This window comes from Nothobranchius furzeri, chromosome 11 (assembly GCF_043380555.1).
Source record: "Nothobranchius furzeri strain GRZ-AD chromosome 11, NfurGRZ-RIMD1, whole genome shotgun sequence".
NCBI classification, from domain to species: Eukaryota; Metazoa; Chordata; class Actinopteri; order Cyprinodontiformes; family Nothobranchiidae; genus Nothobranchius; species Nothobranchius furzeri.
This window is the reverse complement of record NC_091751.1, coordinates 42,006,600-42,029,479: the sequence shown is the minus strand read 5'-3', so window position 1 is coordinate 42,029,479 and position 22,880 is coordinate 42,006,600. Positions and strand designations below refer to the sequence as shown.

Genomic DNA, 22,880 nt, shown 5'->3' with positions numbered 1-22,880 from the left:
GTAATTTTATTGTCCGCTGCAGGTCAAATTTTTTTTTTTTGGATTAAAAATTCATCTTCGCAATGCCGGTGAAGAAAAAATGTACAAGTTGATTTGGCTTTTCAAAACGTTTGAACTATTTATTTATTAAAAAAAGAAGAATTCAATTAAACAGAAGATAGTGCATTTTTTAAAAATCAATAAACTAGATAAACTGTTAAAAATGCAAAGTTGAGTGGAGCTCGTCCGGTTTTGAGCTGGTTTCTGTTTGCATGCAGTGTTTAAAGTTCTGGAGAAAAAAAGCGTTTTTACAGCCAAATACAAGAGCAAATGCTACTTTTATCTTTAACAAATTGCACCTTTTTTTGGGGATTTGGGACATATTGCACACATGTGGTAATGCAGACATACAATGTAACAGACACAGTAAAAAGGGATCTGAAAAACAAACAGTCGCATCTAGTTTGTGTTTTTTAAAGTTTGAATTCCATCAGGATGTCACACACTGAAGGGATGGTGACATCGCAGTAAATGACCCAAAATTAGCTTTTTGTGTTCCTGTTTATTACAGGAGCTCCTAAAACCCACAAAGATAAAAAATAATGTTGCAGATCTAATCAAGCTGCCGGCTCTTCTGCAGATTTTTAACTGATTGTCTAACTTTTGACTTTTTCTCCACTAAATTGTGTCGATGATTTCAGGACTGGGTGGAATGTCGGCGTAACGCGGGATGACTACTGTACAGGTGTCTTGGTTCATGGTGACTCATCTAACATGAACAAAAAGTACTTGTTTTTTTCCAGACTGGAACTGAAACAAGAATACATTCGTAGATTTCACCTCCAGGTCCGAGTTGCCGACAGAGGAAACGCCGGTGAAATCTGATCTGTTCATAGCTGCACGACAACTGTTGAGGCTCTGAAAGCATCTCCAGAGCGCTCCAGGGTCTGGTTTTCAGGGCTTTGGAAGGATGCAGAAGAATGGGAGATGAGATACATTCAGCTTCGGGTCAGTCAGAATCTTATTTCTGCTGCTGAAACGATTCCCTTCCAGGACGCAGCGGCGCCACATCAGCTCCAGTAAATGGCTTAGAATCCAGTGCACTACTTCTGCAATTACTCTTTATATAGCTATATATATAGCTATATATATATAGCTCTATATATATATATATATATATATATATATATATATATATATATATATATATATATATATATCTTTGATTAACCAAGATGAGATGAGATGGAGAAATGGAGCGATTTAAAGATGACTGATGAGATTTTAACTTTTCTCTTTCAGTTTCCAGCTTTATGTACAGATTTAAGCTGGAACTTGTTTGTTTTAATTATCTGCAGAATAAACGGGTTTTGTGTCAGTAATCTAGTTCAACAGGACATCGGACTCTGACGTCACTTTTCTGTAACAGATCTGGAAGCTACACGTGTAACATGTAGGAACTGCTCTGCTTATAAAAATATACACAAGTCTGCAGCCATGACGGAAAGCGTTTGGTGACTGAAGAGTAAAGCTTGACAAGTGACCCCCCTGATGATTCTTTGCTGTAGGCACTGAGCACCACGGTGCAAAAAAACAACAAAAATCACCACACAGGCACCTTCTTCCACCTCCAGCGATCTGTAGGTTTCTCCCCCTCAAAGTTTCCAGCGATGGATCTGCAACGGTGCTCGTGCTACAGAGGCAAGTTTTACCCACAGTTCTTTGCTTCAGCGCCTCCAGCTGACTGTGACTTTGGGAGGAAGCTGAGGAGCATGCAGGTCTGTCCAAATAGCCACATGTGGTGTTATTTAGGCAGTGGCTGTGAGGCTCCGCCCACCCACTCACACTTCCTCAGACACCAAAACGCCTCTGGGTCAAAGCAGATGGTGGGTGGATGCATAGCTTTGACTGAAGAAACGCCACAGTTGTGTGGTTCTGCTGAGGTGAGGAAGGTTGAGGGGAGATGACATGGGGGGGATGGGGGGGGGGGGTTCTCTAGGAGATGATTTCCAGGATGTAGAAGACCAGCTCCATGACTACCGGGCCTTCGCTCAGCTGACAGGCTCCGCTGTGGATGACTGGGATCAGAGCGCTGTCCAGGTCGCTCAGGTACTGAGGCAGGAGAGGCTGGCCGTTACTTCCTGCCAGGTAACCCACCTGAACAGGTGAACAGAGAGAAGTCATCCGACAGGGACTCCATAGTAACTTGTCTCTGGATCTGTCCTACCTGGTCAGAATCCAGCGTTACCCTGAGGCCCAGTTTGGCCATGCCGTCCTCCTTCAGCAGCTTCAGGTGTGGACACAGCGCCATGCAGAACGCTCGGGCCACGTTCTCCGCCAGCCGGCTGTGGTCGGCCGGGTCGCTCAGGCTGTTGGGCTGGTCTTCACTTTGGAGGAAAAATACCTGAAGGCAATCATGACATTTGACGCATTTGAGTAACGGACAACCTGTGAAAAGATTGATTTGCTTTTTAATCTTTACAGGAGGCAGCACATTTCTGCAGATGAGCAACGTCAGAGTTTAGCCTCTAGTATACCCACAGCCTCCTGGGATGGAGGGTGGTTTGGTCCTGTACATCTCCTTTAAGCCCCATGAGATGTCTAAGCTGCAGCTGTTACACACCTGCTTAGACTCTATCAAAACCTGGATGGCTGGGAGCTTTCTTCAGCTGAATGAAGATAAGACTCAGATCCTCATCTGTGCCCCAGACAAGCTGGTTCCCAAAGTCAGAGACTCTCTTGGTCAGCTTGCTTCTCACACCAAACCTTCCGTCAGGAATCTTGGTGTGACCTTTGACCCAGCTCTCACCCTGGATTCTCATGTCAGTTCTCTTGTTCGCTCTTCCTTCTTCCATCTTAGGAATATTGCTAAGCTGAGTCCCATTCTGTCCCGCTCTGAACTTGAGACAGTTCTCCACACCTTCATCTCCTCACGCTTAGACTACTGTAACTCTCTTTTCTCTTGTCTGAACAGAACCTCCCTGAACCGTCTACAGGTGGTTCAGAATGCCTGTGCTCGGCTTCTGACCAAGTCCTCCAAACACACCCACATCACCCCGCTTCTCCTCCAGCTTCACTGGCTGCCAGTCAACTTCAGAGTTCATTTCAAGATCCTGGTTCTGGTCTATAGGGCCTTACATGGACAAGCACCATCTTAAATTGGTGATCTTCTTAGTCCCTACACCCCCAGCAGGTCCCTGAGGTCCAGTGACCAAAGCCTACTGGTTGTGCAGCACCAGGCTAAAGACCAAAGGTGACAGATCATTTGCTGCTGTGGTCCCCAGACTCTGGACCTCTCTCCCCCTGAGCCTGAGATCAGTGGACTCAGTGAACTCCTTCAAAAAGCAGCTGAAGACTCACTAGTTCAAGTTGGCTTTTGTATGACCTTCTTCACCACTCTCTCTCTATTCTGCTCTCCCCACCTATTCCACCTTCCTCAGGATCCACTGATTTCCCTCTTTCCTATTCACTCTCTCTCTTTCTTAACATTTTTTTAACCACAATTGTCTATTTTTTGCTCATTTTAAATATATTTTTAACCATTTTCTAATTTTTTAAAATATTTTTACATTTTTTGTTTTTTGTGAAGCGCCTCATGATTTTTATCTTGAGAGGCGCTATAGAAATGATACTTTCTTCTTCTGTGAGAGCAGTGGCCTGATTTCCTTCATAAACCTTAGTTTACAGAGCTGTGTGTGTGCGTGCGTGTGTGTGTGCGCGCGCGCGCGTGCGTGCGTGTGTGTGTGTGTGTTACCTCAGTCCAGCGGATGACTTTGCCGTTTGCTTTGAACTCTGAGCCGTGGAAGATCTTTACGCTACTGATGGACTCCATCGATTTCCCATCAATGGGGCTGATGACGCTGAGATGAAGACAGATTTATGTTACACACAAACTAACGGCAGAAGAAAAGATGAAGAGGAGTTTCCTGTCAAAACTCTGGGCGACACAAATACCAGCGCCATCAGCAGCTCTGACAGAGCGATGGCACACAGGCTGCTTCAAGACTCAACAGGAAGTGGAACTCTTCCGAGAACAGAAGCTACATTTACTTTAGCTGATCTGGACCTCGGTCCCATCGTTCTGCAGAGGTTCTGGTTCCCATGAAGACGTTACATTAAAACACCAGCGGGGACACAAAAGGGTCTCCTCCCTCGTCTCTCAGTCTCACCCCTTGTTGAAGTTGTGGTCGTCTTCTGTCCAGACCACTTGGACCTGCTCCTGGCTCTCCTCCTGGTCAGCTTTACCACAAGTGATGGTGAAGTCCTTCATGTCCCTCAGGGCTTGCCGTAGAGAGTCCATCGTCTCCGCTGTGATCTGGATCATCACACCATCTAAAAAGGAGACCCGTTAAAGTTTTGCAGCACTTCTCACAGGGGAAGTATTTATGGTGTTTCTACAGGTCTCACCTTCTACGATGCTGGTCTTGGCTAAGAATCCCGACGAGGCTTTTAGAGCTCCACTGAACACAAAGAAGCAGGCTCCAGTAACTGGAGGAGAACAGATTAAAATAAACAAGTGAAGCCAAGATTCACAGCGGGGTTTTTTGTTTTCAGTCAAACAGACAAGAGTACTGAGGAGAGAAGCCACCTTTACGTGGCTGGTGATGGATGCTGATGGCCTGCGTCTGGTAGTTCCCATCGTCGTTCTGAACACAAACTAAATGGGAGTCGGCCTTGTCGTTGAAACATGCCCCCATGGCCAGCACATGCTCGTTGGACTTGTTCATGGCCTTCATCAGCTGCAAGGACAAACATACCGCAGAACCCGGTTCAAATGGGACGGTTCTGACTGGAGGTTCCACCTGCATCTCTGATCAGAAATAAAACTGAAAATCTGGAGCGCTTTAACCACTTGCTGCGCTAATCGTTCGCCCGCAAGCTGCTGGGCGATGACTCCCACTTCACATCGCTGGTTTCCCATCTGTCAGTGCATCAGCAGCCAAAGCCTGCTCTGACGCTCGCACACACCCCAGAGGCTGAACCGTTATCACAAGTGGGCTGAATACTCCTCTGCAGCAGTGTGCGTTTCATACGTTCACTCACTCAGCTAACTGGTGTTTAATCATTTCCAGCAGATGATTTTTGATGATTACATTAAAGACACTTCAGATAAAAATCCAGCTATTCTCACCGTACCGATGCAGGAGGCTCCTCAGAGCTGAGAACTCTGTTCGTTTTTGGTGTAAAATGTAATTTCAGAAAAAATTCAAACCATTTCAACACAAAGCTGTAAGTGAAACGACATATGAGCCTCGGAGAAATACCAGACCGTTTGGTAATCGTGGTAACGTGTCGAGCATCGTGACTGGGAACGTTTTGTGTTCCATTAGATGCGTTTCTACTTTTTAAACAAATAAATAATGTGAACAACTTAATCGGTCAAAAGAAAAGTGATCCGTGTCTGTAATTAATGAAACTTTAATTTCTGTGTTAAAATGTTCAAAATTCACATTTTCCTGCAGCTTGTTCGACTTCCTATTGTGCAAACAAATGTTTTACATCTTTGATGCATTTTAAAAAAAAATTTCTCAACGTTTTCCCTCGGAGATCCGGCTCATCTTCAGCTGATGGCTTGGCTCTGATTACCTCGTTGTAGTGGTTGCTGGGGATCTTGATGCTCGTCTTCCTCACCTCCATGTCGATAACCAGACCTTTGACTACCGGGAGAGTGTACTGGTAGTTACGGAAGTCCTGGAACAAAGACACTTTCAACCTACTGGAATCATTTACAATAATCAAAACCTGTGACACTTGTTCAATGTTCTTTTTTACCTTGAACCAAACAAGAAAGGAGCACTTACTGCCAGGAGGTTCATGATGGTGTGGCCGGTTTCTCCAAACAACGGTTTTCTGAAGCGAACGCTGAACAGTGGACACGGATAAACTGCAAAACAAGCAGAACATTCAGCGGCTCCACCTACCCCGCTGTTCCAAACACACCCATCACATTTCATATTTCTCGTTGCTTTTGTGAATGATTAAAGACTCATTTGGATAGAAATGAACTGAGGAACTGAAATGTGGCCGATTCTTTCCTTCAACAGCTAAAGCTTCTTAAAGGACTATTTTTAGCCGTCATCTCAGTCAGCAGCAGGAGGAAAAGAAAAACATCACACTACAAACTCATTAGCTATAAAAAGTCATCTTGGCCTCAATCTCCAGTTAAAATCCACCCGTCAGAGTTCAGCCGTGTTTCTGTGGTGATGGAAGCGCTCATTCCTCCCGTAGCTGCTGGATGCAGGGAAGAGGCTTAAGACAGCTGGCAGGTCCGACTGGGAGAAGAGGATTCTGCTGTCATAAAACTGCTTTTCCTGATTCATCAAGATGGGAATGATGTGGGATCACCCAACTCTCAGGTGGATTTGCTGTCCCGTTATGTTTCGGTGACTCTTTTGGAAGACACGCGAGTCATTATTGATTCTTCGGTATTGATCCACACTCACATCGGTACTCTGCTCCCAGCCGCAGCATGAGGCGGATGGGGAAGACCTTAGCCCAGGGCGTCTCCCACTTCTGGATGAGGATGCCAAAGAGGTAGGGGGGATTGGGCAGCAGCAGGTCCTGCAGCGACTGGAAGGACGGGCTGATGTAGAGGAAGCCGCCGTGATCCTTGCTACCCAGGAAGCTCTGTGTGAAGAACGAATGACTCAGGTGGCTCAGCACGTTTCCTAGTGGAAGACAGGAAAGAGGTCAGTGACGCAGGAGGGGATGCTCTGAAAACATCCTTCATGTGTGAGAGGGATCGTTGGCTTCAGACCCTAATGACAAATAAAAGCTGGGACTCGCTAAAGCAGCACTTCTCCCTAAAACCCTGACTGACGGACTTAATCAGGATCAACACACACACAATACGACTCCCTTCCAGCGGGCCGACACTGCGGTGGTGCGATTATGAAACAGGAAGCAGCCTGAGGGGAGCAAGCCATCAAAGTCAGACCGTGTTTGTGGGTTTTGCGTTGCAGCATATGGAGGAAAATAAACACAGTAGTCAGACGTGTGGAGCTGCTGGTGGTGCTCTTACCACTGAGGGCCTCCTGGTAGAGCTGCACAAAATGGGTGAAGATGTCTTTTGGGACGGTCTTCTCGTCAGGCAGACACTGGAGCAGGATGACCACCTCCGCCTGGCCGACAGCGTGCATTCCTTTAGTCGTCACGTACCAGCACTTCCTGTTTACATCTGTAGGTTCAGAGGATTCAAAACCAGCCTGGACAGAAGGACTTTTTGTTTCCAGCGTCGGCCTGGAAACGAGGTTTAAACAACATCTGACACCAAACGGATATCAGAGGTGGAACAATTCTTCCAATTAATGGGCCGTCTTAAAGTAAGACACGTTATTGGAAAAATAATGGAGTTATTTTAAAAAAGCTGTTGTTTTCCAGACAGGTGTGTTTACGAGAGCTGCTGACTCATCGCCGTTTTGGGTGGTGCAAGCGTGACTCACAGTTGACGAGCTTGACCATGGCCAGCAAGTTCGCGTTGAGGACAAACACCAGGGGGTCCAGGCCTCCTTCCTCCAGCTGCTGCATGAGGACGATCTCTGACGGCCTCTCCTCCACCGTGTAATCTGCAGGTTGTTCGGAGATTCACAGAAGAAGAAGCAGGCAGAAGGAGGAGTCAGGGTCAAGTTGGGTAATTAGGAAAAACGGCGGATGAGAGAAAGACGTGGGAGAGAAAACGAAACGTTGAAGATGGCAACGGTTCGAGGTGAAGAGAACGAGCATCGAGATAAGAAACCAGAAACCTTCCCAGTCATTTAAACATTCCCTTGTGCACAACGCCTCCCCCTCTGTTGGCAATGAGTGGTCAACACACGAGCGGTGACACAAAGCCGGTGAAGCGCACACTAAACCGACACAAACACAGCAGCAATGAGGACGCAGCAGAATGGTGAGGATGAGAGCAAGCACCTGTGATGTGGCCTCCCGTACCTCCTTTGACTCCGGTGGAGATGAGGATGGGAGGGAGCCCGTCCTCCGGGATCAAACTGAGAGAGCTGCCCACGGGACTGCCCACCGGGGCAGCGGAGGGATGCGCTGCCTGAAGCGTGGAGAGGGAGGAGGGAAAACAGTTTTAATTTAATGCCTGAACAGAACTAGAGTCAGTAGGTGTCGCTCAAGGCTGTAGAGATGCTAAACGTCTCCAGAACAAACAGGCTTCAGATGACTCGTCACCCGTCCTAACCAGAACTTCTCTGGGTTTTTGACAGATTGAGGTAGACGCCGTGCGACTAATAAAAGACTAAAATGACTGCAGTCCTTATTACCGAGACTAACTCTTGTGAACGACTGACCCTTTTCACCAGATCATGAATCACCCAGACAGCTGACCTTCAGTCACCACCCTCTGCTTCACTATCGGTGACCCAGCAGCACATTTCAGCTTTAAGCTCTCCAGTCTTACCTAATGTTTCTTTTGAACTTGTTTATAAACTCAGACAATAACGCAGCTGGTGAAGCACCAGGAACCCTACAGACAGAGCTCCTCGTGACTACGCTCATCCATCTGTACCTCCGTTACCCTGTGGTGTTGGTGCCAAACTCACCTCTGAAGACTCGGATGTGGAGGATTTATTAGAATAAGTGGAGACTTCTCGTGGCTGGGACGTGGCTGAGCTGGAGGCGGGGAGTTTGGAGGACTTTGCTGCGTCCCCATTGGGAAGAACCCCATCAGCGAACCACACCCTCCTCTGGTCTCGGGAGAGGGAGCCTAAATGACAACAAACACGATGAAGAAACAAACAAATGAAGCTTTGAGAGGGTTTGCTAATCGTGTTACAGTTCCTACCCTCGTTCCCGGGCTGCTTCAGGACTCCTACAGGCACCATGACGGTGGGAGGGGGAGAGCTGAGCACCCCGGAGGCCTGAGCCTGCTGCAGAGGAGGGATGGTGGAGCAGTACTCCGCTGGGTTGTTGGGGTTTGGACTCTGATTGCTTGCAGGAGCTGGAGTCTCTCCTGATTGAGCTGACGGCACCAAAACAAAACATCAACAAGCAAATGCAAAGTCTTAAAGGTTTCACCTCCTGCTGAACGATGCTCACCAGTCGTCAGGGCGGAGTGACAAGTGACACAAACGCGAGCCTCCTTCCTGTCCATGTACTCCAGCTTACACTTCACACTACAGCAGGCTGCACAGAACACCTTCAAAATAACACAGAATCCAATGAATGTAGCATGTTTCACTTTTAACTGCACTAAAGCTTTAGACAGCTGCGGGCTTTTACTGGAATGGTTTTCCACAAACACGCATTTGGTAAATAATTCGAATCACAATGAACGATCCTTTTAATTTCAGACGCCAATCTACTGCACGGACCTTCCTCTCAGCATCCTGCTGCGTCTGCTGTTTGCAGCCCCGGTGCAGGTGCTACCATTAACTGCAGCACCAGCTCCTCCCAGCTGGACTGGCAGCGTGAGAGCGTTTGTTTACCACCGTGGGAAATTAAGTAGCGCTCTGACGGTTTTCCAGTGTCGTGTCAGTGAACACATCTTCCCTTTACATCTTCTTTGTGAAGACCGCGCACGAGGGAGGCCATAAAGCTACCTGCCCACCCACTGAGAAACCCACCAATCAGAGCCCTGCTTTTAGGAAGCACCTGTTAATCCTAATTTGGCAGCTGTTTCACTACATGTTCTACAAATGACCTTTGACCTTCATTATCATTTGAGGCTTTATTTTTGCTGCACAACAAAAACAACAGCAGAACGTGTGCATGAAACGCACGCGGCTATAATCCCCGGTAGAGCAGCGCAGCACTGACCTTCCCACAGGCCCTGCAGTGATGTCTCCTCTTGGTGAAGGTGAACTTGACGTCACATTTCATGCAGACCGGGGCCTGGGAGTCCGGCACCCACAAGGGAGCCACCTCTCCCAGCGAGCCAGAGTCCTTCCTGCAGAGCGCCCCCTGCTGTCCGGCCTGGACGTCGTTGTCTGGGCTCTCCGAGGACATTAGTGATGGAGAGGGGACACCAGCGTCCCCGTTTATGCCGACTGAACTCGGACCCGTCCTGCTCGGTGATGGTTCTGTCGGTGTACCCCTCTGACAGTGGTTCTCCAGGTTCTTGTTCTTGCTGGCTGCAGACGGGCCAAGCTGGTTCTGGGCTTGGCCCGACAGCAGCTGGGGGATCTGGAGTTTGAGGTTGACTGGCTGTTTGGGTCGTGCCCCTCCATAGGGAACGCTTACAGGCTGCAGCCGGTTGTTGCTGAGTTTTGGTTCAATGCTACCTGACCCCACTGCGCCTCCATCACTCGTCTCCTGTTTGCTCTCCTCCATTTCTTTCTCCTCTGTTACAGAGTCCTCTTTGGAGGGAGCAGGAGAGGAGGAAAAGTTATCCTCCTCTGATTCCCTAGTTTTCCAGCTGCTCCCGTTCTCCCATTCCCGACCATTAGGAAGGCAGCTTGTTGTGAGATACTGGTCTTCCTGCAGGTTCACCTCCCCACCCAACCTCCCAGGAGGAGAAACCCCATTCTCCTCCACCTCACCACCAGGCTGAGCAACCTGTCCATTCACACCTTCTTCCTTCTCCTCTTTTAGGAGTACAGTTTGTCTTTCCTGGATAAAATCCTGTGAAACAGCTTCACTGCTCTCACCTTTAACACATTCCCCATTTTGCAGTGCGGGACACACATCTGGATGAATATTGTCAGAAGGGATGTGCTCTTGTGGCGTTCCCATGTCAAATGTGAAGTGCGAGCCTCCACCTCCTGCTGAGGCAGGCACCTCTCCGAGATCCTCCGCCTGGTCGGAGGCACCAGGCTGAACGTCTGCAGGAGAACCTCTCTCCTTACTGAGCTCATCGAGCTGCAGACTGCCTGGGCAGCCGTTCTCCACGCCACTACAGGTCGTAGCGGGGGGCGGAGAGAGGTCGTCTGTGCCCACCAGCTTACCGATGTTGGGCTGAGGGAGAGGGGGGCTGTGGATGTCTGCTGGCCTCTCCTCCACCCAGGATGGAGGTTCGGGCCCCGGCTGCCTTTTAGAATCATCTCCCAGAGAGGCGCTAGGTGAAGAGTCAGAGAGGGTCTTAAAGGGAAGGGGACTCTCCCGGGGGCTGAGGTCTGAGTGGGCCAAAGCGGGGTTCAAAGAGAGCATGTGAGCCGGCGGGGCCAGGATCTGAGTCCATTTGGCATCCGAGAGAATCGACGTGTCCGTCTCATCTGGAAAAACACAAGAAAACAGCATGAACTACCAGAAAGGTTTCACCTCGTGAAATACATCCAACTATCAGACGAGCAAGTAATATTTATCTTAATTACAAAGTATTCAGCCGATTTCTTGTGTTAACGACCTCCGGGACCAGATAATGAGATCAAACACCAAGACAGACAATCACGGAGCTAAAAACGACACGAACAAAGCCGGGGAGGAATGCAGAAACGAGGTTGGCGTAAAATTAGTGGGTCAATGAACCTGGAAGTATAAAGAAAATAGGTCAAATGGCTCACGAGACCTGGAGAGGAATCAGAGACAAGTAGACACAGAAAACGCTGCAGAACGTGCTGGGAGGTTGTTTAAGCCGGCGTAGGAAATGTTTCCACACACACACACACACGTCTGTCTTTCTATCATAGTGAGGACCATCCATAGCCACCCATTCATTTTTGTGACTGTATTAGGCCTAACCCTAACCCTAACCATAACCAATGCTGACCTATTCCTAACCCTAACCTCTAAAACCAACTGGTAAGCTTTGAAAAAAGTGAGGACCACAAAAATGTCCTCACTTTGTAGGGAAAATACTGAAAATGGCCCTCAGTATGTAGTAAGTAAAAGAACACACACACACACAGTTACCCACCCTAACACACACACACAGTGATTATTTGTGTCCTCAACTTGAGATTCAGTTTGGTAGATTAACTCTGTGTGTGTGAGAGAGAGAGAGAGAGAGAGAGAGCGAGAGAAAGAGAGAGAGAGCGCAGTTTTTCCTCACTGACAGGTGAGCCAGCTCTGCAGCATCCACAGATGTGTTTACTTTGCTGTTACTATTAATAAATCATAAAAACAACTTTTAAAGTGACAGTGTAGTTTTTTTTATTATTGATCTCTGGAAATATCCATTGAAATGTGTGAGAAAAATTGGTGGTTTCATAACCATAAAAATCTGGTCTAAAATACATGGAGCGGGTCTAAGTCTCTGGGCGATGCCATGTTTCCTTCTATGGAAGCCTGCGAGGACAAAACACATTTACTGATTTGTAACAAATGATTACAAAAATGTCCTCATTAACAAACGTTGTACACTGTTTGCCACCGATAAAAAGAAGTCTGATGTTCTTGTTAATTTGCTGGAGGCTGTGCTCCCAGGGATTTTTGACCCTAATGGCATCCTGGTAAGGTCTTACTTCAAAAAGTAATGCTTGCTTGTAATAATTTACGTAAGTACTGCCTCCTATCGCCAAGGAAAATACACATAGTCATTTTAAAAAAGGCTCTAATCTACCCGAGAGGTGAGCTGACGATTAATAAAACAGACCCACATGGCCACGCCCTTGAGTCTGTTCCCATCAGGTCACTTTTCGTTTTTAGAACAACGCCACCAAACCCTAAAAGAAATGGATCAGAATATTATACATGTACTTTAAAAAAAAAAGGGGAAAACCCCAAAATTCATCAGCCTCACATATTTATTTGGCTAGAAAGGAAACAGAGAATTATGGGTAACTATGCTAGACAACTGTTGCACAGGTAAGGTGTCCTAACCTGCAGCGGCTATGACTCAGTTTCTGTAGCATTTCCTCCTTCAGAGGCTGAATGTGAATAATTAAGAGTTCATGTTTTTCACAGGTGTGGGAAGTTGTTTACATCTGAAGGTGAAACTTGAGCGTTTTTGTCTTCAGGGGGAGAGGCGAGTCAGTAATAGGTGTGAATGTTAACTGTTAATGTGAGTCACACACAGACCAGCTGCACTGTAAAACCCTTCATTGTTACCCTCTCTTGATGTGACCAAAAAAGGATAATAGATCTTGCACCAATTACTGAGTTACAAAAGCCCACAGGCATCAGTGCTCACCTTCGTTTTGCTCAAACTCATCCAGCACCTTGTCCAGGTTGAAGGCCTCGGCCTGGAAGTAATTCTCCATGGGTCAGGAAGCTCCACCCTGCCGACGGCTGCAGGAACCTAGTGGGAAGAGGAACCGCCTTCAGTCGGGAATGATTTATGTCTCGTTTCCATCCTGATTTATAGCAGCAACTTCATTTCAGGATAAATGTTGTCCTCCAACTTTCTAGCGCTCTCATCTTAAGCAGCTCTGTCTCGTGTGACCACTCAGGCCAAGGTCATTACGACAGAAAAATGGTTCTACTGGGACAGCAGGAGCTCAGAAGGTAAGAGCGGGTTGTCCAGTAATCGGAAGGTTGCAGGTTCGATCCTGGTTTCAGAGAATGCTGCTGTTGTGTCCTTGGGCAAGACACTTAACCCACCTTACCGGGTGGTGGTGGTTGGAGGGACCGGTGGTGCCAGTGTTTGACAGACCTCCCCTCTGTCAGTGCTGTGGCTACATATGTTGAGGGTCTGACCTCATGAGGAAATTATTGCTGCAGTAATTTTCTCCAAAAGACTGCTAAATTGCTCCGAAAAGCAAATAATCACATCAGCGCCAAGAAACTTCATTTCCCATGATGCTTTGCACACGGAAGCATTGGGATGATGTCACCGCCTAATACCAGAAACACGTTCTGCGCATGTGCGGGAGGCCATGGAGCTTTTCCCGCGAACTCAGGCTATAAATCATCGACAAAGGCAAAGGAACTTCGTTCTTTTGCCCAGGATGACTGGCCGGTAAGGACACGCTCGTTGCACGCTCCGACTAACTTGAGCACGCGGGAAGTCTAAATGCTCCAGTAGAGCTCCCGGAACCGCTGGAAAACTAAACTGCAAGCCCATCAGGTCTGTCTAACCACTCGCTGCGCTAGCTGCTGAAGGGAGACCACAGAACCGGGTTGGGGAAATCCGCAACTCCGTCAAACTCACGGAGAACGCCAAAACAGCGGAGAAAGCCATCAAACCGACGGACGACGCCGAAAACTGCGGAGAAACACGGAGAACCGTCAAATCAAACAGTGAGGGACGCTTCACTGTTCTGGTGATCAGAAACTCAATTCATCTCTCTCTCTCTCCTAATTTCCTTCTTCCGTTTCCTCTATAGTCCAGAATAAGCAATAAAACCGCGCTATTGCTTAAAAGTAGCTTCGTGTTTTCCTCTTTCGTTCCCAAATACGTCCGTCGGGTCATTTTGAAAGAATAAACTGCTTATTGATCATTGTTTGGTATCTTTAAATGTTTTCTACTATGGCCAAGTGGTTAAACTAAAAGATATTAATTCGTGATTAATCTTTGGTGAAGCTTCATTATCCTTTGAAATGTTTTGAGTGATTTAAGGTTAAGTTACTTCTGATTCTAATTGCTTTGGAAGTTAAAGTGCAAGTTGCCACCCACACTTTAGCCAGACAAAGGGGTCAGCCATCTTGTATTCAAGACTCCATTTTGAATCCATACACACGCACACACACACCACTCCTTTTATTATATCACATGGTTATTATTCATTTATTTCATTGTTTATTCATTTGACAAATTGTTTAATTAAATGTTATAAAATTCAGATTTTCGTCTCCAGTAGCTTTGTTGTGTCGAAGAGAAGTCTCTGCTCCCTGGATTCTACGAACTTCAAGAAAGACTGATAAGAGTTTTGGATTCAATTTTTCCCCGGTAGAACGGGGTGGTGCCCCGGAGATGTCTAAGAATATCTTAATTAATTAATAAATCAGTAAATATTCTCATATTTACAGAATTTATTGAAGAATCCAAAAGTAAGTTAAAGCTTACTAATTGTTCGCTCCTAATAACCCCAACACATAGTAGCTCATCATCACCAGTGTGTGAATGGGTGAGTGACTGATTGTGTTGTGAAGCTCCTTGGGGGGGGGGGGGGGGCTGTAGAATCCTAAGAAGGCGCTATACAAATACAGGCCATTTAGCTTCAGAGCAGAAGGGATAAAGTGTTTTAATCAGATTTACTCAATCCAGAAACATATTCTACCCAAACATCTCCCAGGCAGCACAACACCAGGCTTTATCTACGCCTCTGTATTCTGTGCTGTAGGTTTATCCATGAATGACAGCGACTCTGTGCATGAACAGTTTTTATAGCCGACAGCTAGAGTTAGCTCACTGAGAGGAACATGCAACACAAACCATGAAATTCACATCGTGAAGCGAGTCCTCACCTGCACAGCGGTCCTACTCTGCAGCACCAGGTGGAGGTTTTTGCTGCGTCGAGTTCTCCCTTCACCCAGTCTGGCAATCGCCCAGTGCCCACACCTGAGACACAAAGAGAGAAAACACCTTTCAGCAAAGGTCCCCTTTTCAACTTTAGGTAGCACAACATGGTGCTGTTGGGTTGCCTGAACAGGTGTGAAGAAGAAAGCACTTCTGCACATGCTGAAGTCAGAACTGCTGACGGGAGATGTTTTGGAAACAAAAGGATCCGTGTTTTCTTTGAACAGCTGCGGTAAAACGTTTGGTTTCATTTAATTTATTCTGATAGTTTAAAGTGGTTTTGCTAAAAGATGTCTCAGCTTCTTGCTTAGCAAAAAAACAAGGCAGGTGGTTTTAATCTTATGGTCAAAAATGTTACCTTGAGCACTGCAAAGTTATATGACACACTACCATAATTTCTGAGCTAATCTAAGAAATATTCACCAAAATAAGCAACAATGTCTACAATTTGTAGTCGTAGGCTTTTAAAAAAAAATCAAAACACATTTAATATGGTACTTCAAATGTTTCAAAACCAAATTTCAGATCCATTTGGGACATTTTCTAATCACCACTACAGTAAGCAGTTCATCATCAGGCTCCTCCCGTGTACCACGCACCGCGGCGCCAGCAGTTACCCGCCTGACCTCAGTGAGCCAATCAGAGTCATGTATGGGAAACAAATGAAGGTTGGCTCAAGGCAAAGTAAACCTTTCCAGACTGTCCTTGGTCACAATGAGACCTTGGAGTCGGGACGTGATGTGCTGCAAATGAGAAACAGGATGGTTCGTATGTGGACCAGGAGTGGAGGAGGATTACAGCTGAGAGGCCAGATCCTCTGCAGAGTGATGGCGTCAAAGAGACACGAAGATGAACACACCTTACACTGACACACCTTTTTATTATTGATGTTATTTTAATCCTTAGTGCAGGAGCTGAACGGTCAGAAATGCAATAATAATAATTATTATTATAGGGAATGTTGGTTTTCTATGACCTATGGTCACAAGCTTTGGGTAGTGACCGAAAGAACGAGATCACGGATACAAGCGGCCAAAATGAGTTTTCTCAGCAGAATGTCTGGGCTCTCCCTTAAAGATAAGGTGAAAAAAATCGATCATCCTGGAGGGGCTAAGTGTAGACCCGCTGCTCCTCCACACCAAGACGAGCCAGTTGAGGTGGCTCGAGCATCTAGTAAAGATGCTTCCTGGATGCCTCCCTGGTGAGTTTTTCCAGGCACGTCCCCCCGGGAGAAGACCTAAAGGAAGACCCAGGACACGTTGGAGGGACTATGTCGCTCGCCTGGCCAGGGAACGCCTTGGGATTCCCCCGGAGGAGCTGGCCCAAGTGGCTGGGGAGAGGGAAGTCTGGGCCTCTCGACGTAGCCTACTGCCCCTGCGACCTGACCCTGGATAAGCGGAAGAAATGGGTTGGGTGGATGGATGTTGGTTTTCAGTTGATTCAGAGTTTGGAAAAGTTAGACAGTTTCACCTGTTCTGACTAAAAATAATTAGCCCCACAAATGTGGCACCAGTAGACCCTTGCACATCAGTCTGTTTAGACCTGAGTCTGCACAAAACACACACACACACACACACACACACACACACACACACACACACACACACACACACACACACACACACACACACACACACACACACACACACACACACACACACAAGTCCACCAGGACAAAACCCCAACCCTAATTAAGATTTAATTACTCAGCAGAGATGCTGAATAATGCATCTTTAGTCAAAGTGCACCACGGAGTTGTATTTTTAGACGTGTAAACTTGCTTCAGACAAGACTTGTGTGGTGATTGTGTGAAATTACAATGCGGATGCCACAACTTCAGTTCAGTAGTTTTTATTTGTGGTTTTTCACAGCAGTTAAGTCAAATAGGCTTTAGCTTTTTTGTGTTACTAAACATTTAAAGTAATCTTAAAGTTCAATTAGGAGCAGGTGTTAGAACAATATTAATTCAAGTATTACAAGCACCGACTGTCTGAATGCTCCAGTTTCCGCCCCGACCATTTTAGACGTGACACACTCAAAGCCTTGATCACTTTAGTGTGTGGTCATGAAAGACATTAAAGTGGGAGCCATGGCTGGAGACTTATTTTATCCACACTTGCTGTTAAAAAAACGCATCTAAAAGAGGCGTCGAGAGCGGCACTGAGGCAGCGATAGAGGGCATAAATATTCAATTTAAAGTACAGTAAGCTGCACTAAACTGTCACACTAATGATTACACATGTCTACAGCACCATTAGACACTCATCTATACAGGTTATCAGAAACAAAAAAATTTAAAGTAGGTGTTACTTGATCTTTAAGTGATGCTAAAGATTTGCAACTGTTAGCTTAAGGAAGAGTTTCTTGATTATTTGCCAGCTACTAAATAAAATACGACAAGGGCGTAGACAGCTCAGAAAATCCAAAATGCTGAAAGAGGTCATTAGGTCCACACTGTCCAAACAAAAGAGCTTCCTGTTGTTCCTCATCAATGAGCCGGGACACCCTTATTTAAATGTATAAATACAACACTGCATTATGTCAAAGGCACTTCCATTTTTCTGATCATTTCTAATTTTATCCTGCTACCTTTGATTAAAGTTCTGTAGTGAAGATGCTGTCGACCACACCAGAATGTTTTAAGTCACATCAACAAGATGACTTTCATAACAACTCCATACCATTTTAATGTATTTTAAAGATTTGGGTCATTTGACCCTTTATTAACTGTTGCCAGCCTTTAACTCCAATCCTGTCAAATTAGGAATAAATATACAAAATATTCTGCTTATTAAGTATAAAAAGACCTTAAAGGGACTTTACGGAGTTTTGAATTTTTATGCTCGCGATTGCCCCCTCAGGCCAAAAGCGCAACAGCAGCTTCAATAGGAGGCTCATGCACGAGGCACGCATGCTGTACGTGCACATTCCTTAATGAAAATAACAGCTGAGACAGTCAGCTCCTTGTGTGTGTGTGTGTGTGGGGGGGGGGGGGGGACAGGAGAACGCGCAGCTAATTAATTAAATAATTTGGTTCTGTACCTTTCTCTTCAGCACAGCCGACAAAGGTTTAAGATGGGTCAGTCCTCCTGCATGCTCAGATCATTCCCTTCCCTTGCTTGAAAAATTGTTCCAAAATGAAAGTTGAACCCACATCTTTTTTATCTGTGAATTCAATGCCGTTCGGCGAGTCTCAAATAAAAACTTGGGCATCTTACTGTAAAAATAATATACCATTAATGTAAAAAAGAAACTCTAAAACAACTTTGTTCACATCCAGAATCAAACCCGGGTTTTCTGCACGAAAGCCTGAAGTCTTATTAGGCGAGCTAAACCGCCAGTATAGTCTTCCGTATCTGTAACATTTATATCCTTGATAAGAGCTGAAACAACGTACGCCTGAGCGTGAATGCGCATGAAGCAGCCTGCTCGACCCGAGCAGCTCTCTTTTTCTGTGATTTTACAGAAAAACAGGCAATCACAGTAAAAATGCCAGGGCTCATTCTACAGGACCAGGGCATTGCAGGAGAGTGTATGAAGAAGAAATTTATAATTTTCTATACATGTTTTGGCTGTCAAACTTGCATAATGCCCCTTTAAAACGTCCTGATGACAACAGGATGGACATGTGATGATGTCACAGGAAGATGTTCTCCAATCCCTGCATTACCATGACATAATTTATGACCAGTTTTCCACCTGCATGCATTAAGATCTTTACATTTAAAAATATATTTGTTCAGTAAACTGTTGTACATAAAGAAGTTCTCAGCTGTCTGTTTTAGATTTTAATTTCAAACAAACATTACATCATTCCAACATTTAACAAAGTTTAAAGCAAAAGTTTTCATGACTTGATGGCTTTTCAAAAGGTTTCATTTAGACCAGGGGTGCCAAATCCTGGTCCTGGAGGGCCAGTATCCTACATGTTTTAGTTTTAACCCTGCTTCATCACACCTGATTTCAATCAGCAAGTGATTAACAGGCTTCTCCAAAGCCTGATAAACTGCTGCACAGGTGAATCAACCACTGAAATATGTTGGAGCAGAGAAACAAGTAAATCATGCTGGATAGTGGATCTCCAGGGCCAGGATTGGGCACCCCTGATTTAGACATTTGTTTTAATGACCTGTTTAAATTTAGTTATATATTAAACCCTTTTCATCCAGTTTATTTACTTACATTTGAGGAGTCACACGCTAAAGCATCATCTGATTTGGAGCATATTCATGAACACAACAATGGTTAAATATCGTAACCTCAGATTATAGGAGAATAGGCCAATGGTTGTAAAAAGGTATGGATAAACCCTCCACAGTGTCACCAACAGGTTTCTGAGTCTTCAACTTGAAGCCTAGTGGGCGGTTCCAGGTTTGTTGGCATTTGTAGTCAGAAAAAAGCAGCTGAGGGACTCTTGGCGTGAAGCACGCATCAAATCACTGAGTAGCAGAGTTTCTGTGGTCTCCCCAGAGCCTCAAACCGCAGCGATTGGCGTATATTAAAAGCTCTTCAGAGAAATTACCCAATAGCAAGACCTTTAAGGGCAAAGCCTACCGTAAATAGAGCTACACTTTTACAACAACCATGTTTGTGTTGACACAACTAGACCAGTCAATGGATGGTTTATTGCCTTACAGTGAAGGCTATTGGATCATTTGCATTACTGTTATAAATATGACTTCATAAGGTGATAATAAAGAGTTATCAGTAAAAACTCAACTAATCAAGAAATGGATGTGGATGTTTTGGATTAAAAGAAACACGTTTAATCTGACAGCTCTCAGCTTTTCTCTGTAAAACCACTTCCTGAACAAATCTGGGATGTAACAAAATATTTGCGCTGCACTTTTTTCACTAATGCAACAAAAATCCAACGACAACAAGTTCACATCCTGTTTTACGGCGCTCCTATGACCAAGTACAACACCATCACACTGCAGCTGTGGCTATAGCGGGGAAACACAGGAAGCATCAAATCATCACTTCCTCTCTCTAAGAATGGGCTGACATCACTTTCTAACAACACAGTTTCATGACTGAGAGACGTGTTTGTGATGTAATATCAACACCCTGAGAAGCAGTAGACAGGGAGTGCTCTGTCTCCGTCTACTCCAAGCTTCTTTTTTTTCCCTTGTCAGCACGCCTGGAGATCAAATAAATGAAAGCAAAAACACACAAAAGGAAAACAAGCCACAACTTTTAAGAGGTCAGACTTTCCTAAAGCGTAAGATGATTTCTTAGACAGCATAGTTTAAAAAGGTAAATCTACAGAGATTTGAAGAAGAAAAGATTAGGAGGATGAGAAGCCGCATCACAGCGAGTGTCAGAAGCTATTATGGGCTTCTTTTCTCTCATTTAAGTTCTGATATCTGCTATCAGGGCAACACGTGTAACACTTTCTGAAATCAAACAGAAAGCTGGGAGGTCTCTACACACACAGGAGGCCATTTCTGTTTGAGTGCCTGGTTTGTAGGTCTACTCCATCACCTGCAGACGGTGAGGCCCATCAGCCTCTCCTGTTTCAGGTATCAAATTTGTAGTGTTTGTTTCACGTTCAAGCATGATAAATCAGTCAGTTCAGTAAGAGGAAATGCCCCTAACTTCTTTACAATACGCCAGGCTTTCTAATCTATCAAAGTGGTCTTGATGAACAGCTGTTCAGGCTTGTCGAGGGTTGTTCCTGTTTTACTTTTGTACTGTGGCTATCTTTTTTCCATTGAGCTGACCATTACAGGATCTTTGCAGAATGTCATTAAATAAACAGCAAAACTGGGCATGTAGAAGAAGAAAGAGCAGTTTCTGAAAATAATCTTTTTTTAAATAACTTTAAAAAAACAGCTTCAAATGACTTCCTGTTAGTATAAAATTGGTTCTGTTGGGTGTTAAACAACAATGACTCATCCCCTGAGTTTTGGGGGCTTTTAAATGCCAAGATGAATCACATATTTGGAAAAAAATGTCTGAAAATGGTCAGACTGGGAAAATGGTCAGGGACCGGAAAAAAATTGTCACTTCAATAATACGTAAAATTATACATATATCAAGACCAAAAGGTATGGCTGCCTGGAAGAAATTAAGACTTTATAAAAATTCCCAAAAATTGTAATAATATTAGAGCGTTTAATTCTTTCTAATTAAAATTCGCCAAAGTTGATGGTCATTAAAAGGTGGCACTGGGTTGGGCCCTGCTGTTCACAAATCCACATCAGAACAAACAACAATTCTGACGACCATAACCGTAGCAGACTTAATTATTAGGTCTAATCTTGAACAGCAGATAGGTGATGGGGTTATGTAACCGTAAAGTGGTACTGTGGCTGCGCCTCCTGCCTGCAGGCCAAACACAGCCCTGCTGCTTAAATATCACTCACAGGCAGACTGGCTAAACACGTGGAGAAACGACTCATTGTTATTAAACTGGAAAGTCACAAAACCCGCTGCTGTTGACGTTTGATTTGTTGCACAACTTGGGCAGTTAGCTAGTGTTAGCTCCAGTGATTCAGCGGGCAGTCGCGCGCCCAGTGACGGAAGCGACGTGCAGCCCTGACGGAAACTCTCACCGTCACCGACTCGGTGAGGTTCGTAGCACTCCAGTTGTAACAGTTACCTCGAAACCCTCCCTACTCGGTATAACTCAGACTTATTAATTATGAAGCATTTTTACCTCATACTCCTGCTAGCATTGAAGAGAAGGTTTAGCTACAACCTAAAGAGGAGCGTGATGTGTCAGTGACGTTTAATCCGGAGTTACCGTTACGGAATTCCTCACAGTTCCATGAGGTTTACAGACCAGACAAATTCATAATAGCGATCTACTCACTTCTCAACAACATTTGAAATGGCGGTTTAGAGGCTCAACTGACCTGTGAAGTGTAAAAAAACCAAAATATCCAAACACTCACCGGAGGAATCCTCATCTTTATTCCCGCTGAGCCACTCCGCTCGCGCCCGTCATAGATAATAAATGCTTTGACGTCAATTTTTTAACATCCACGGTCAGACTCTCCGCCGCCTTTTGACTTGAACGGCGCTACTCGAAAAGTACAGCCGAACCCAGCCGTAGTTGTGCGACAGCGCTGGAGCATTCCTCCCCCAAGGTTTAACGCTGGGAAAATAAGGATCCGCCGTAGGAGCAACCGTAGTTGATCAACCTCGGATTTCCGGTTGCTCCTTTCAAAGTAAAATCACTGATGCTCAAAGCCAAGGATGCGGTTTCATAAACCTCTGGGAAAATAATCACAATTATTAACTTTTTGTACTCATATTATATATATATATATATATATATATATATATATATATATATATATATATATATATATATATATATATATATATATATATAGATAGATAGATAGATAGATAGATAGATAGATAGATAGATAGATAGATAGATAATTGTACGTACCTAATTTATTTTAGTACTATGCTACAGTTTCTATGTAACATGAGGATAATTGGGATGGACAAAATAAGCATCAGTTTCAGTCCATTACAATTTCCATTGTTCCATTTCATAACCTATTTTTGTACAATGACACAACTGTTATAATAATGTAAAATCTAAATAAATTCATTCATTCGTTCACCATTTTCATCAATTAAGGCAGCTAAAATCACTACT

At 45.0% G+C, this 22,880-nt stretch overlaps 1 protein-coding gene across 3 annotated transcripts; it reads right to left on the bottom strand.

Moving 5' to 3' along the window:
* Positions 1-1,838: 1,838 nt before the first annotated feature.
* Positions 1,839-22,382, bottom strand: zfyve9a (zinc finger, FYVE domain containing 9a). 3 transcript variants are annotated; one of them, XM_070556069.1, is made up of 20 exons: positions 22,159-22,382; positions 15,205-15,298; positions 12,989-13,096; positions 9,739-11,132; positions 9,019-9,118; positions 8,765-8,941; positions 8,523-8,686; positions 7,909-8,017; positions 7,722-7,823; positions 7,422-7,544; positions 7,001-7,156; positions 6,423-6,647; positions 5,781-5,863; positions 5,566-5,670; positions 4,568-4,718; positions 4,387-4,467; positions 4,149-4,311; positions 3,734-3,839; positions 2,207-2,383; positions 1,839-2,136 (listed from the first exon to the last, which is right to left on the bottom strand). In XM_070556069.1, the coding sequence occupies exons 3-20, from the start codon at positions 13,056-13,058 to the stop codon at positions 1,975-1,977; spliced, it is 3,648 nt and encodes a 1,215-aa protein (XP_070412170.1). In that variant the 5' UTR covers positions 13,059-13,096; positions 15,205-15,298; positions 22,159-22,382; the 3' UTR covers positions 1,839-1,974. The 3 variants fall into 3 exon arrangements, with proteins under 3 accessions (XP_070412170.1, XP_015811687.1, XP_015811688.1); XM_015956201.3 differs by lacking the exon at positions 7,722-7,823 and having other exon boundaries at positions 7,888-8,017; XM_015956202.3 differs by lacking the exon at positions 7,722-7,823.
* Positions 22,383-22,880: the final 498 nt, after the last annotated feature.

Coding starts and splice junctions, on each gene's coding strand:
- zfyve9a (XM_070556069.1), bottom strand. CDS start 13,058: ATGGAGAATTACTTCCAGGCCGAGGCCTTCAACCTGGACAAGGTGCTG. Junction 7,545..7,721: donor ATGTTTAAATGACTGGGAAG/GTTTCTGGTTTC, acceptor AACAACCTGCAG/ATTACACGGTGGAGGAGAGG. Junction 2,137..2,206: donor TAACGCTGGATTCTGACCAG/GTAGGACAGATC, acceptor TCACCTGTTCAG/GTGGGTTACCTGGCAGGAAG.